The sequence below is a fragment of the Felis catus genome, chromosome E1 (genome assembly GCF_018350175.1).
Source record: "Felis catus isolate Fca126 chromosome E1, F.catus_Fca126_mat1.0, whole genome shotgun sequence".
Taxonomy (NCBI): Eukaryota; Metazoa; Chordata; class Mammalia; order Carnivora; family Felidae; genus Felis; species Felis catus.
In genome coordinates this window covers 46,791,869-46,806,504 of record NC_058381.1, presented here as the reverse complement: position 1 = coordinate 46,806,504, position 14,636 = coordinate 46,791,869, and the positions used below count along the sequence as shown (strand labels likewise).

The 14,636-nt window shown below is 44.5% G+C and overlaps 1 protein-coding gene across 1 annotated transcript in view; it reads left to right on the top strand.

Moving 5' to 3' along the window:
* The first annotated feature begins 4,453 nt into the window (after positions 1-4,453).
* Positions 4,454-14,636, top strand: part of ERN1 (endoplasmic reticulum to nucleus signaling 1) — an 83,548-nt gene continuing 73,365 nt past the window's right edge. The window contains exon 1 of the mRNA XM_023244605.2: positions 4,454-4,687. Within this exon, the coding sequence (XP_023100373.2) occupies positions 4,643-4,687 (45 nt within the window). The 5' untranslated portion in view covers positions 4,454-4,642. The remainder of the gene's footprint in view (positions 4,688-14,636) is intronic.

The window sequence follows — 14,636 nt, the reverse complement described above, 5'->3', positions numbered from 1 at the left end:
ATGGACACTTCACCACGGTGGCATACAGACTTGGCACAACTGGGTGTGAAATACAACAGCTCGCGGGCAAGTGAACAAATAAGCAGTCAAGATTAGATTGAATTATCTCACAGGGCAGAACTCCCAAGAGGAAGCTCACTATTCTTTCCCAGATGGCCCCCCTGTTACTTACATTCTTTTCCACAACCCCCCCACCCCCACCCCGCATGAGACCAGGAGGCTTATATGCTATTTGAGGCAATGCCCCTGATCAGCACATATTTGTACAAACTTCTGGTTGTTATCAGTACTCCAGGGAAACGCCAATCCTGGCTACTGGCTATGTTTACAGGTCACATAATGGTCCCTTATCATAATGCTGTGGGAGGAGCACGAATAACAAGCAGCAAATGGGGCAATGAGTGACAGCATCTGGGGGTCGACCCAGCCAAACTCCAACGTCGGGTAAGTAGCTGGGTTCTAATCCACGCTGTGCCTCTTGCTAGCTGTTTGTTACCCCACCAGACTGTTAACCTTTTAAAATTTCAATGTGTCATCTGTAAAATAGGGCAAACAACACCTACCTCTGTAATTGCTGTGCAGATATGAGATGATCCCATAAAGCATGTACTTGCACATTTCCAAACAATTGCAAACAGTTAATATATATATTAAATATATTAATTTGTAAATAGTAATTATAAACATTAATTTTTAAATATATAAATATAATATAAATATATATTATTGTATATTTTTTAAATGTTTATTTATTTTTGAGAGAGAGAGAGAGAGAGAGAGCGCACGAGCGGAGGAGGGGCAGCGAGAGAGGGAAACACAGAATCCGAAGGAGGCTCCAGGCTCCGAGCTGTCAGCACAGAGCCCAACAGGGGTTTCGAACCCATGAGCTGTGAGATCATGACCTGAGCTGAAGTCGGATGCCCAACTGACCGAGCCACCCAGGCGCCCCTAAATATATATATTTTTTATAATGTTTATTTATTTTGAGAGACAGCATGCTCACGTGTATGTGGGGGTGGAGCAGAGAGAGAGGGAGAGTCCCAAGCAGGCTCCATGCTGTCAGCACAGGGCCCAACACGGGGCTCAATCCCCCAAAGCATGAGATCATGACCTGAGCGGAAATCAAGAGTTGGACACTCAACCACTGAGCCACCCAGGTGCCCCAACAGCCAATAAATATTAACAGTGATAAGAACACTTACCTTTGAGACATTCCTGAAACTGTCAACCGTGACCTCTCTTTTTGGTTTTACCAGCTCTTCCTTTCAAGTCTCCCTCAAAGGCAGCTACCCACTCTCCAAATAGCTATCCGCAAACCAGCCTCATAATCATTTTTAAATGAAATTTTGAAGGGTTTTAAACAGGAATGAAACAGGCACAAACTCTTTAAAGTCTGAGTCATAATTTATTCCACCAGAGGGCGACATTTGCTAAAATAAACAAAAGGGATTAGCCCACAGGAATTAACACCGGACATTGTAAGTGAACTGGCGCCCAGGATCTTGGCTGCCCTTAGTCACCTGCGGAAACTGGAAAACACACAGGCCTGGGGTCCACCCCCGGAGACGCTGAATCAGTAGGGGAGGAGGGCATGAAAAGGCGTTGGAATTCTTTTTTTTTTTTTAAACTTTCCAAGTTTGGGGCGGTGCCTGGGTGGCTCAGTCAGTTAAGCATCCAGCTTTGGCCCAGGTCATGATCTTGCAGCTTGTAAGTTCGAGTCCCACACCTGGCTGTGTGCTGACAGCACAAAGCCTGCTTGGGATTATCTCTCTCTCTCTCTTCTCTCTGCCCCTCCCTGACTTGCATTTCCTCTCTCTCTCTCTCTCTCTCTCTCTCTCTCTCAATAAATAAATAAACTTAAATAAATAAATAAATACATACGTAAATGTTCTCCAAGTTTGGGAACCACTGGTCTAGAGAGAAGTGAAATAAGATTTTGTGAACTCACTTTCTCCCAGCCCCCATCTCCTCATACACATTCAGGTCCTGCTGCTGTCCTTGTTGAATCTGATACACATATTTTTCTTGCCTTGGTGAAAAAAGAGGGCTTATCTTTACACAAAGACCATGACCTTTGCCTTGTTTAGTGGATGCCATTCAATGCAACTTCCAGAAAGGTCATCTACTGTCCATTTTCAGGTCTTTTATATGGGCAGGTACACTTCAAAGGCACCCTACAAAATATTTCCATTTCTGCTCGTATTTATCAGTGATGCCAGCTTTTGCTTTATCATGAGCAAAAAGCTGTTAAAACAGTACCTAACTGTGGGGCAAGATTATGGGCAATACTGCCATAAATAAAACCAGAGCTTATCAGTATGAGTTGCCAATCAAGTGGAAAGCACATAAAACATGGGAACTGATTAAGTGTAAGAACAGTCTAACTGGTATATAAGAAATTCTGAGAACCTATAAAAGTGCAGTTAAGGACCGAAGATTTGGTCCAACTGAGTACAAGATACAAAATATACCAACCTGGCCTGGACTTTTTGGAATGGGCTTTTCTTGTTTTTTTTTTTTTTTTAAATTCATTGGATCTCTAAAACTGATTTGTGAGTCAGATGAGTCAGATTCCCCTTTGTGTTTTATCTACCATGCTTACAGGGTCACAGTGACATTTTGAATTGTCAAAGACTTGCCAGAGTTCCAGCACAGAAAGTTCCTCTCCTAGACTTACTCTGCTTTAGGAAAAGCACCAGAGAAGGGATGTGAAAGTAACATTTTGTAGTCAAGCTTCTCTTTTAACTCAAACATGTGCTCTTACAGATCCAGTCTTCAGCTCACAAGCTGGACAGGTAATCATTAAAGAACTCCTCCCAGTTTCTGTGCTGTTGGCTCCTCCCTGGACACCTGGCTATGCTGCTTGGGACTGATGGAGCCTCTGCTTCCTCACATCTCTCCATCAATCCCAAACCTCTCTGCATTGAAACATGCCAAAAACACTTTTCAAAATGTGTCTACGACTTTCACAGTTGCCAAGATTTGTCCCACTCTTAAACTGGTGTTGGATTCTCCAGCATTGGTAGAGATTAGTCCCTTGACTTCCATCCAGGCATTGGGGGCTGGGAACAGGGAGCTGTGTTGCTGGGATTTGGGCTTCCTCTGAATATTTCTGTCTTATACTTAGATAGGACTGATCCACAGTGCACACAGACCAGACATTTGGTCAGTCCTCTGCTACTTCTTTGCTGTTTTCTCTAGCATTGCTTACTCCAGTCTCCCAAACTCCAAAAAAAAAAATCTTAGGCTGTCCTATGAGCAAGTTAGGAAAAATCAGAGAAGTTGCTATCCCCTTGTCTTTTCTTCCAAAGATATGTAAATGTGCTGTGAATCTTACTTTATATTGTAACAAACAATACGCCCTCTCTGTCCACTTCCATCCAAGAGGAGAGCAGCATGGACCCAGTGACCAAATTCAGGTTAATAGTCCATAATCCTCAAATAGATCTTGTATGAGCCTTCAACACACCCAGTCCCTCCAATGGGTTATGACACATGTCATCTCTAGCTTCACCAGGTCACATCTACTAAATGTCACATAAACACAAGACACAGGCTGCTGAAATGGTTTCCTTCTTTGCTTATAATTTTTGGCGAATGACTTGGCTGTGGTTTATTCCAAAAGGAATTGATGGCTGTGGGACATGACTTGAAGGAAATGTTGAAAGGGAAGAAAGGGGCCTTCGGACTAGCTGAGGCACAGCTGGAGGACCCCAGAGCTTGTACGCGCATGGCAGAAGTGTTGTGTTTGCTGGAATCCCTGCCAGCTGCTGACCCTGGCTCTGGAGGTTGCTCAAGATTCCATCACGACGACTGGGGGCGCCTGGGTGGCTCAGTCCGTTACGCGTCAGACTTCAGCTCAGGTCATGATCTCACGGTTTGTGGGTTCGAGCCCCGCGTCGGGCTCTGTGCTGACAGCTCGGAGTCTGGAGTCTGCTTCGGATCTGTGTCTCCCTCTCTCTGTCCCTCCCCTGCTTGCACTCTGTCTCTCTCAAAAATCAGTAAACACTTACAAAAATTAAAAAAAAAAAAAAAAAAAGATTCCATCACGACGAAAAGACGAAGCGGGGGCTCGGAACACCCGGCACCGCCCGTCTCCTGACCTTTCCCCTGGTCGAGTCTTACGAAGCGGGTCTCTCGGCGGGGTTGGTGAGACGGTCTGGGGAGGGGGTGCACCCGCGTAGCGGGATTGCTGTTTTCCTTCAGCCCTCGGAAAAGCTCCCTGTCTAAATCGCTCAGGGCCCCTAGACGCCTGACGCCCAGGCCTGATCCTTCCCCCCAGCAACCGGGGCCGCGTGACGCCCAGCCAGCAGGAGGCCAGCTCCGCCCCGGACCCGCCCCTCCAGCACGGCCCCGCCCCGAGCCCGCCCTCGGGCCCGCCCCCCTCGCCCAGTTTTGGGTCCGCCCCCAGGCCGGCCCCGCCTCCGGCCCCGCCCCGACCGGAAGAAGCGGCGGCACCCGGTGCTTATAGGGCAGGGCATGGGGGTGCCGCCACCGCCTAGTCAGCTCTACGTCGGCTGAAGTCCTGCCGCCGCGGCGCTGTAGTCGCGGCGCCCCCGCCCCGTCCTCTGCCTGCCCGCCGGCCCGCACCGCCCCCCCGGAGCCGGCCGGCCGGGCCCGGAGCCAGGCCCGAGTCCTCGCCATGCCGGTCCGGCTGCTGCTGGCGCTGCTGCTGTCCGGCCTCGGGGTGAGTGACCGGGGAGCGTGGGGTGGGGGACAGCGCGTGGCGGACCGGGGTCCGAGTCGGGAGCGCGGCGGCGGCGGCCCGAGGCCCCGCGCGCGCCAGCGGAGGTTCGGGCCGGGCGTGGGAGACGGCGCCGGGCGGGGAGCGAGCACCTCCCGGCCGGCCGGAGTGGCGGCCGCGGTCGGCCCCGCCGAGGCGCACGCCACCCGAGGGGCCTGGCGGGTCAGCGCGCTGTCACGGGCAGCGCTTCCCGGACCCCGTGCGCTCCAGTACAAGTTTGTGTCGTCCCGGCGGCACCTCGGGGCCTCTGGAAGGCCCCGCGCGCTTGGGAGGCCATCCCACCTGCCCGACCCTGCCCACAGGTGGGCGCCGCCTCTACCTGCCGGAGGCCGTGGGGCAAGGATGCAAAAGGGCCGTGTAACCGAAGGGCAGGGAATGTCTTGCGTTTATAAGCCTGGTTTGAACTTTTAAAAATGCGAAAACTTTGAGAGGCAAATGCAACTGGGAATGGGTAAGCATTTTTACCTGTGAGCTTGATTCTGCTTACCTGCCTCGCACGTTTCTAGGTCTTCAGAGGCAGGAGGCTTCCTGCACCAAGATTTCGTTAAGGAGGTTAAGCCGAGGGATTTGCCCTCTTTTTAAAGATCCCTTGTGGGACCGCGCGGTAAAGCCGCTTCAAAACTTTAAATGAAAGACCGTCTCCTCCTGGGAGAGCGCGGTGGAGCTGTCTGAAACGCCTTTTCATCTTTTCCTGGAGAGAAGCTCCTGGATTACATTTATTTAACTATTTAAGGCCTTTACTCAGGCTATGGATTTGGGCCCCATAGCTGGGGAGGACATTTTGTGGACAGACTTGGCTTTTTTTCTTCTGGTTTGAAGAACCTAAATTAGTGGTTTAAAAAAAAAAAAACAAAACGCATTGTTCAGGATGTGGGGTATGGTACACTGGCCAGGTTCTGTTTAATGACTTCCACTATGTACTCTTTAATATGGCATATCATGTACCAGCTGTCCAGGTGGAGGATTGACACGAGTGTACCTAAGGGCCACAGTGTGAACTCCTCGGAGGTTATACACTTTTGGTAAATAATAGTCAGTGCTCTTGGAGTAACAAGAATTTGGAAACAGATAAAATAGAATATAAAATCATCTTTTTCAGATTTGGGGTTTTTTTTTGTTTGTTTTTAAAGGAAAATTTGTACATACTTCATGATAGAACTCATGTAAGTTAACTTCTTCTTCCAATTCAAAAAGAAAAATCCACTTTCACAGCTAGGGTCATGTTTTGAACTTGAACACTTGGCCTTGAATTGGTTGACTGTTGTTTGGTACCTGTTCATAAATAAGAGTATAAACAGAATGACCAAACAAATGATATGGAAATCGATCATTTCATATCACAGCCTAGGTATACATGGGCTTTGGGTTTTGCTACATATTTCCATTGGCTGTTCTTTGATGGATTCTAGTATTTTAGTTATTGAGTAACTTAGAGCCAAAAATAACTATTTCGCTTTAGTTGGGACTATAGTTTCAGTTTGTGTAAATATTTCCAAATTGTATTTAGAAATCCACCCTTCTCAAAGTTCATGGTAAAATATCCCAGACCCTTATTAAAAAGTTAATTTTAGTATAACTGCTTTGTAAGTAAAACGTCAGAATTTCACTCCCAGAATTATCTACCAGTAAAAATTTTGATCCCCAAAGAGAGTGAGAATTATTATTTTAAATTCCAAACGGAATTCATTGCTGAGTTTGCAGTTAAACCAGGTCCTGCAGAACCCACTGGTTGTAAAATTGGACAAACCTGAGTTCACACTGGTCACTTGCTAGCTGTGCCCTCAGGCAAGTTATTTTACTTTTTAGAGAGTCTGTTTCCTGATATGTGAAATGGGGACAGCCAGCACATGTGAAGGCACCTTGCATATCATAGGTAATAAATGTAAACTCTCCCCCCACCAGATGCTTTTCACTGTCATTATTTTTGTTACTGCTATAGTGTACCTCTAGGAGGAATATTTTTCGATGCTATCTCTTTTTTAAAGGTTTTAGTTTATTTATTTCTTAGGAATCTCTTACACCCAACATGGGGCTCCAACTCATCACCTTGAGATCAAGAGTCGCATGCTCTTCTGACTGAGCCAGCCAGGCACCACAGTGCTCTTTGCTTTGATTGATGAAGTAACTAGGGCATTGGAGGCAATACTGTGATTTTTTTATTTTTCAGGAGAGTGTGACTGATTGAGCCAGACATTGACTCATAGGCTGAGACTCTAGGCTACCATATCCAAAATGCAGTGACATCGGTGTTGCTAACTTTAGGCTGTCTTTTGTTCATCCAAATTGTGCATATTTAGTGAGTGTTCTCCCTCCTTCTTAGACCTGGATCTTGTGCCTAATGTTGGTTTGTGTTACATTATTGCTGTCTTCTAGTCCTCATTTAATGGTGTTGCCACTTCTGTCAGGTACCAAAGAGATCCGCAGCACGGGAGGGAAAATGCTTTCTTCAGCTAGAATATATACAATTTCTTTTGTTCAGCCAGTGTTTTGGTTTTAGAGGAGAACAAACAATGTCACCGAGAACTAAGGGCCACGTATGTACAGAAACACGCTAAGAATATCATCGGAGTCTTAACTAGAAACGTACTTGCTTATCATTTACTCAGATAGTTATCACTTGCACAAATTATCCCACTAGGAGATATCAAGTATTTATACTGAGGCCATGAGGTGAATGTTTCATTAAGCTCATATCAGGGCTGCCGATCATGAAATTGGACTGTAGTTGTGCACGTGTGTGTATTTTGTCATTAACTTGCCTGGTCATTGGGCTTTCCACAGTAATATAGCTTCTCAGGGCGCAAGAGAAGATGTATGAGAGTTCCTCTTGAGAGAGTTCAACAGTTGACCATATTCCTGAATGTAAAACCGGTGAAGTACGCCAAGGTTTCTTGTCTGGACAGAATAGTGCCACCTTCATGGACCTGGGAGAGAGAGTTACTTGCCCACTTCGGATTTTGACTCCCATTTTTCAGGTTGAGGAATCTTTGGATAATGATGTCATTTTTCACTGGAAACCTCTGGTTTGGGGATCCAAAGTAATCTTTAGGTTCAGTATTGTCCACGTGTTATAATGATCAAATGTGCTCCTAAAGAGATGATATAGGTGGGAAAGATGCAATGTATCATTTTAATGGATTCAGTTTTTATTATGCACAAATAACTCGGGGCCTGTAACCTAGCAATATGATTAGAGTGTGGTGCTGGCTTTAAAAACAGGGACAGTGAATCATAGTTTGTGAATAATAAACATGCTGGTTGGCTCTATTTCCCAGGGGTTGGGGATTTTTTTTTTTCTTTCTATCTTTATCTTCACCTATATCCCATGTTTGGTGTCAGACTTTCCTGCCTCAGAGCAACACATTCTTAGTGATGTTTAAGTGAGTGCAGCAGACAAGAAATGGACTGGGGAAAGTAGAACTTTTAAAAGTAATCATAAGCTCCCTGTTTGCATTTTTTCAAAAGTTTTTTAAGTTTATTTATTTTGAGAGAGAGTGCATGCATGCACAAGCAGGGGAGGGACAGAGAGGGAGAGAAAATTCTAAGCAGGGTCTACCTGTCAATGCGGAGCCCAACTTGGGGCTCCATTTCACGAATCATGAGATCACTACTTGAGCCGAAATCAAGAGTGAGAGGCTCAACTGACTGAGCCAGCCAGGCACCCCATGTTCTTTTTTTTTTTTAATTAAAATTAAGTAAGCTCTACACCCAATGTGGGTTTTGAACTCACAACCCTGAGATCAAGAGTCCCATGTTGTACTGACTGAGCCAGCCAGGCACCCTCTACATCACTTCTGATTATCATGTGATCTTTGTTCATGTACGAACACACAGCAAACACTACAGTATAAAAATATGTGTTCTGTATTTATGTTCTGTTCCTCCCCCCCCCCCCCCCCCCACACACACAGAACGATTAGGACATTTTCTGAGTATGTCATTGAATTTGTCACTTTTACTAGCACCTTAGTAAACAGCCATCCATGCCAAAAGCATTTGAGCCTTCTGTGCCCAGTCTGAGGTTGGGGACAAGGGTCATAACTGACCAAGATCGATATGGTAGTAAACCATGCCTTGCATAGTGACCACCCTACTGGGGTCATATAAGTTGTTTCCAGTTTTCCCATTATTATAAGGAGAGGTGTATTTCCCTTTTTTTTTTTTTTTAATTTTATTAGTTTTCTTTATTTTTGAGAGGCAGAGAGAGACAGAGCGTGTGTGGGGCAGGGGGGCAGAGACAGAGGGAGACACAGAATCAGAAGCAGGCTCCAGGCTCTGAGCTGTAAGCACAGAGCCCAGTGCGGGGCCCGAACTCACGAACCATGAGATCATGACCCGAGCCGAAGTCTGACGCTCAACCGACTGAGCCACCCAGGCACCCCATGTATTTCCCTTTCTTTAAATCTTTTGTATGTTTGATGCTTTCTATATGATAACATGGGAAGATTTTCAAAAATCCCTCAAAGTAATCATATTTATTATAGAAATGTTAGAAAGTATGGATAAGTCCAAATTAAAAAAATAAACCAAACAACAAACCTGTAATCATACTACCCAAACATTACCTCTAGTAACATTTTTAAGAGCTTGATTGACCTATAATTCACATATCCTACAGTTCACACATTTAAAGATGTAATTCAGTGGTTTTTAGTATGTTCACAGAACTGGGCAACCATTACCCCAATCAATTTTATATTTTTATCATCCCCCAAAGAAACTCCACACATTCGCTATGACTCTCCATTTCCCACTCACCTCCCAGCCCCTGGCAACCATGAGTCTGCTTTCTTATCTATATAGATTTGCCCTGGATATTTCAGGTGAATAGAATCTTAATGCATGTGGTCTTTCATAACTAACTTCTTTCACTTAGCATAGTGTTTTCATCCATGTTGTATTGCTGTTTTGTTCTTTTTTATTGCTGAATGATATTCCATTATAATGGATATACCACATTTTGTTTATCCATTTTTTTAAAACGTTTATTCATGTTTTGAGAGACAGAGGGTGGGGGGGAGGGGCAGAGAGAGAGAAGGAGACACAGAATCTGAAGCAGGCTCCAGGCGCTGAGCTGTCAGCACAGCCCGATGTGGGACTTGAACCCATAAGCTGTGAGAGCATGACCGAACTGAAGTTGGACACTTAGCCAACTGAGCCACCCAGGCGCCCGTTTATCCATTTTTAAGATGATAGACATTTGGTTGGTTGTTTGCCCTTTTTGGCTATTAGGAATAATGCTGCTATGAACATTTGTGTACAAACTTTGGAATGGCCATATTTTTTCACGTTTCTTGGATATATACCTAGGAGTGAGACTTCTGGGTCATATGGCAACTCTGTGTTTAACCTTTTAAGTAACTGGCAGACAGTTTTCCAAAGCACCTGCACTAATTGACATTCCCACCTGCAATGTAGAAGGGTTCTCATTTCTCCACATCCTCATCAACATCTGATATTCTCTTTTTGATTGTAGTCAGCCTACTGGGTGTGAAAAGGTAACTCATTATGGTTTTGATTTGCATTTCCCTAATGGCTGATCTAATATCTTGATATATATCCTTCCAGACACTTTTTTCTGTGCACATATTTGTATAGATAATATTTTTCTTCCCCAAACTGGAGCGTATCCTAGATCTTTCTGTGTCAATGAATTTAATTCTATAACATTCTCACTGCTGCATACTTCTCTGGATGCATATACCATAATTTGACCATTCAGCCACTTAGATATTGAGGCTGAGGCTGTTTTTAATTTGCATTATAAGCAATGTGATAAACCTTCTTGTTTAAGCATATCTCAACTGCCAGATTATTTCCTTGGGGTAATTTCCCAGTACCAGAATTTGCTAACCTTATTTACTCTTGCCCTCTCCCCCCAGCCCCCAAGCAGTATTGGATGTTTTAAAAAACACAAAACTAACCTTTAAATTGGTTTTATAATAACCATTTTAAAGTAACCCATTTTCTTTTAGCAGTGTGGATTTTAGGTCAAGTGAAAGTGGAATGTTTAGATGTTGTTTTCTTTTCTTCTATTTTGTAGATGTAAATAACCATGGTGGTCTCGTGATGACAACTTATATACCTAAAAGCTGCTGAGAAATGTTTTATCCTGATTTGTTAAGTAACTTGTTTGCAGGGTCCTTTGGTCTGCCATGGTTTCAGATCAGCTTTCTAGCAGATATAGCTCCCATGAGCACCCTGAAATACCTCGGGATGATTCTGTGAGTTTGGTTTTGAGGGTAGTCCATCTCCTGCAGACAAGATTCTTTCTGTAGTTTGTTGTGAGGCCATTAAAATTTTTTTTTAAGTTTATATATTTATTTTCTAGGGGAGGGGTAAAGAGAAAATCCCAAGCAGGCTCTGCACTGTCAGCGCGGAGCCTGATGTGGGGCTTGAACCCACGAACTGTGAGATCATGACCTGAGCCGAAATCAAGAGATCCTTAACTGACTGTGCCACCCAGGTGCCCCAGAGGCCATTTAAAATTTTGCCTCAAGACTGTTTATATATAAATCCAGAGTTGGTGCATTGATTGTCCCTTTTGGAGGCTACAGTTCTTAAAACATATAGCTTGTCCACACAGCTGTTTTTCCTGGGAAGACTCAGGTAGCACTTGACAGTGGAGTAATATGTTTGGTGGTGTTTTGTTTTGTTTTTCCTATAAACATACCTAAACTGATTCATCCAAAGAAATGTCATGTCTTTCCAAATAATCACCTTTTTAGGGGTCAGGGGTCATGTCATACAGATCAGTTTAAAAAATTTTTGTTTTTAGTTTTACTTTTCAATATTTCACTTAGGAATTTATTTAACCAGTTTAATAATTCAACTTTAAAACAAAGGAACCCTAAAAAAGCAAATATTTACTTTTAAGCCGGTGATCCTTACACAATGTAAAACCTTTCCCAGTTTCCTTCCAGTTTTTGCTCGACTGTAACTTCTACATGGTTCACACTGAAATTTTGATCAAAACTGTTACTCAGACTGATGTATAACTTATTGAGGACACCTGGATCTGATTTTTGGTTTTTAAAAACTAAACACTTGCTATCACTTAGGGGATTCAGCAGTATGTTCTTTGAAGGCGATTTCCAAAAAAATTCCACAAATACTGTGAGCATTGGGAGCATATGTGCATAGATGGATAGCCTCCCAAGGTTAGAGTCAGGGTGTCTTAGACTGCTAGAAGGAGTCTTGTGGATCTAGTCCAGTGAGCCTCAGTATTTTCCCCACCTCACGTTAGGAATAGAATGCATATCCATCAGTAACAGTGGGAGTACATTTGGGGCATATGCCATTCCCTCCCCTCCCAAATTGAACAAATGCTCTCTGCCCTTTTCCCCAGAGCAGACAGATGAGGAAGCCGAGGCCAGAGAGGGCTAGTGACCTGTTCAAGGTCATGCTTCAGTGGTGGAATTGAACTTTGAAGCTAATCCTCCTGTTTCCTCTTGAAGAGCAGCTCCTGCAGTGGTTAAGTTCTGGTGGGTTTGTGAGAACCAGTCAGTTTACCCTAGTCACACCCTGAGCAGGTGACCAACGTTGCTGCAATGAGAGATTGGGTGTGGAGAAGGACTGGGAAGAGAAGAAAGCAGACTATCTAGTAAGCTTCAGGAACATGCTCAGATAATGCTTTTGTTCATCCCCTTAGGATTGTGGCCTCATACCCTTTGTTCCAGTACTCGAAAGATGCAGCTTTGAGGGGGAAACACTGCCTTCGCCTGAGACTCTCCATCAGCAAGAAGGACCATTTTTAACTCTGGAGCCGAGTCCAATGATCATGGATAGAGGAGATTCAGGGGCCCTAAGCCTATTTCATAGTTGAAGCTTGTTTCTATACTCAGATCTAATAATATCCAAGCAGGTGCATGTGTTTCAGTAAGATCTTACCCAGAAATGTTTCTGAAATAGCAAAACTGAAAGTTCATTATCTTAGAAGCCTTTAAACCAGAGTTGCTCTTCCTTGGTGCAGTCAGTCTTTGGTACAGAATCCTGAAAAGATCAAACCTTCTAATCATCAGGCTCGGCCTGGTTTGCCCTTGCAGAGGCCCCTGCCTCCCAGCCAGTTCTGGCACCAGGAAGTGGGTCTGTGGTGACAGGAGAGAGAGTGGCCTTGGACCACAGTGGAGGGACGAAGGTTAGATTAGGTGGATTTCAGGAGAGTAATGAGGGAGAAAGGAGGGCACCAGGAAGGTGCTCTAGGGAGAGAGGGGTCGCACTTCTCTTGACATGGAAGGCAGGGACCCTGTCTTGCTTATCTGCATCCTCTGTGGCATTTAGCACGGTGAGTTGGCCATACCCACTGTAGGGAGCACTCAGCAGATAATGATTGAGTATTCCTTTTTGAAGTTTTTTAAGACCCATAAAAACAAGGGGCTGTTTTATCATCAGGCATGTGGGTTGTGGGTTTCATAGGGGGAAGGAGGGGGAGGAAGATGTTCCTGTGTCCTTTAATGGGATCTCATCAATAGTGTTTCTACAGAGGGAGAGGGGTTTCTGGAATCCTTGCACGGGTGGCCATGAACCACAGTGTGTGGTGTCCTCTTGATGGGCTCCTCATGTCAGTAACGAGATTAATTTTTCCATTGTCAGACCCCGTGAGATAAATGGTTGGTAATCATTCAAGTCAGTTTCATTTTTCACTCAGCATGATGTTTCATTGTTAAAAAACGAACCTTGATCTAGGGCTGTCCTTTTATGTATAAAACATGATTTCCCTAGTTAGTAGACTAATTTCTAATTATAATTCAAAACCACCCCATTCTCCAGTGGATTATTTCCCCCCCTCTATGTCAGATGAGGGAATAACTGTTCGTCTGAGATGCAGAAGTGTTTGTCATGGAAACTGAATTTTTTCATACATTTTCTGAACAAACAGTGCTGTCAGAATCCTTAGATCCTGATATTGTCATTGACCTACAGTTGGGTCACAGGTGTTTGTTGACCAAACTGAGTCAGATCTCTTTTAAATTAAACGGCCCATGACTCCTGAGGAGTGTCTAAGAGTGAGAGAAACACCTGTCTAGGAGGCCACATCTGCAACTAGGAATGTGTGAAGTTGAGGCAATACCTCTCAGCCCTGGCCAAATTAGTCATCTAGGGTCACCTGGGGAGCTCATTAAAAACCCTGAGGTGCCACCCAAGGTGACTGAAATCAGAATCTCTAGGAAGGGAGCCCAGCATCCTTTCTTTTAAATAAAATATAATAATTGTATACATATAACTTTAATTTTTTAAATATGTTTTATACATAAGAAGACAGCCCTAGATCAAGGTTCATTTTTTAACAATGAAACATCAGGGGCGCCTGGGTGGCTCAGTCAGTTAAGTGTCCGACTTCAACTCAGGTCATGATGTCACAGTTCGTGAGTTCAGGCCCCGCATCAGGCTCTGTGCTGACAGCTCAGAGCCTGGAGCCTGCTTCGGATTCCGTCTCCCTTGCTCTCTGCTGCTCCCCCGCTCATGCTGTATGTCTCTCTCCTTCAAAAATAAACATTAAAAAAAAATTTCAACAATGAAACATCATGCTGAGTGAAAAATGAAACTGACTTGAATGATTACCAACCATTTATCTCACGGGGTCTGACAATGGAAAAATTAATCTCGTTACTGACATGAGGAGCCCATCAAGAGGACACCACACACTGGTTCATGGCCGACCGCGCAAGGATTCCAGAAACCCCTCTCCCTCTGTAGAAACACTATTGATGACATCAGAAGCCCCAGAGGACTCTACTATGCAGCCAGGTTGAGGCTGTCAAGTAATTCCCGTGTCTGAATCCTGGACAGAGCAAGTGTGTTTCCCTGTGCCCTGGAATATCACAGCACCGGACCAGACCGGAGACAGGTTTGGCTCATTTTGTAGAGAAGTTGGAACTGATACGTTCTGCCA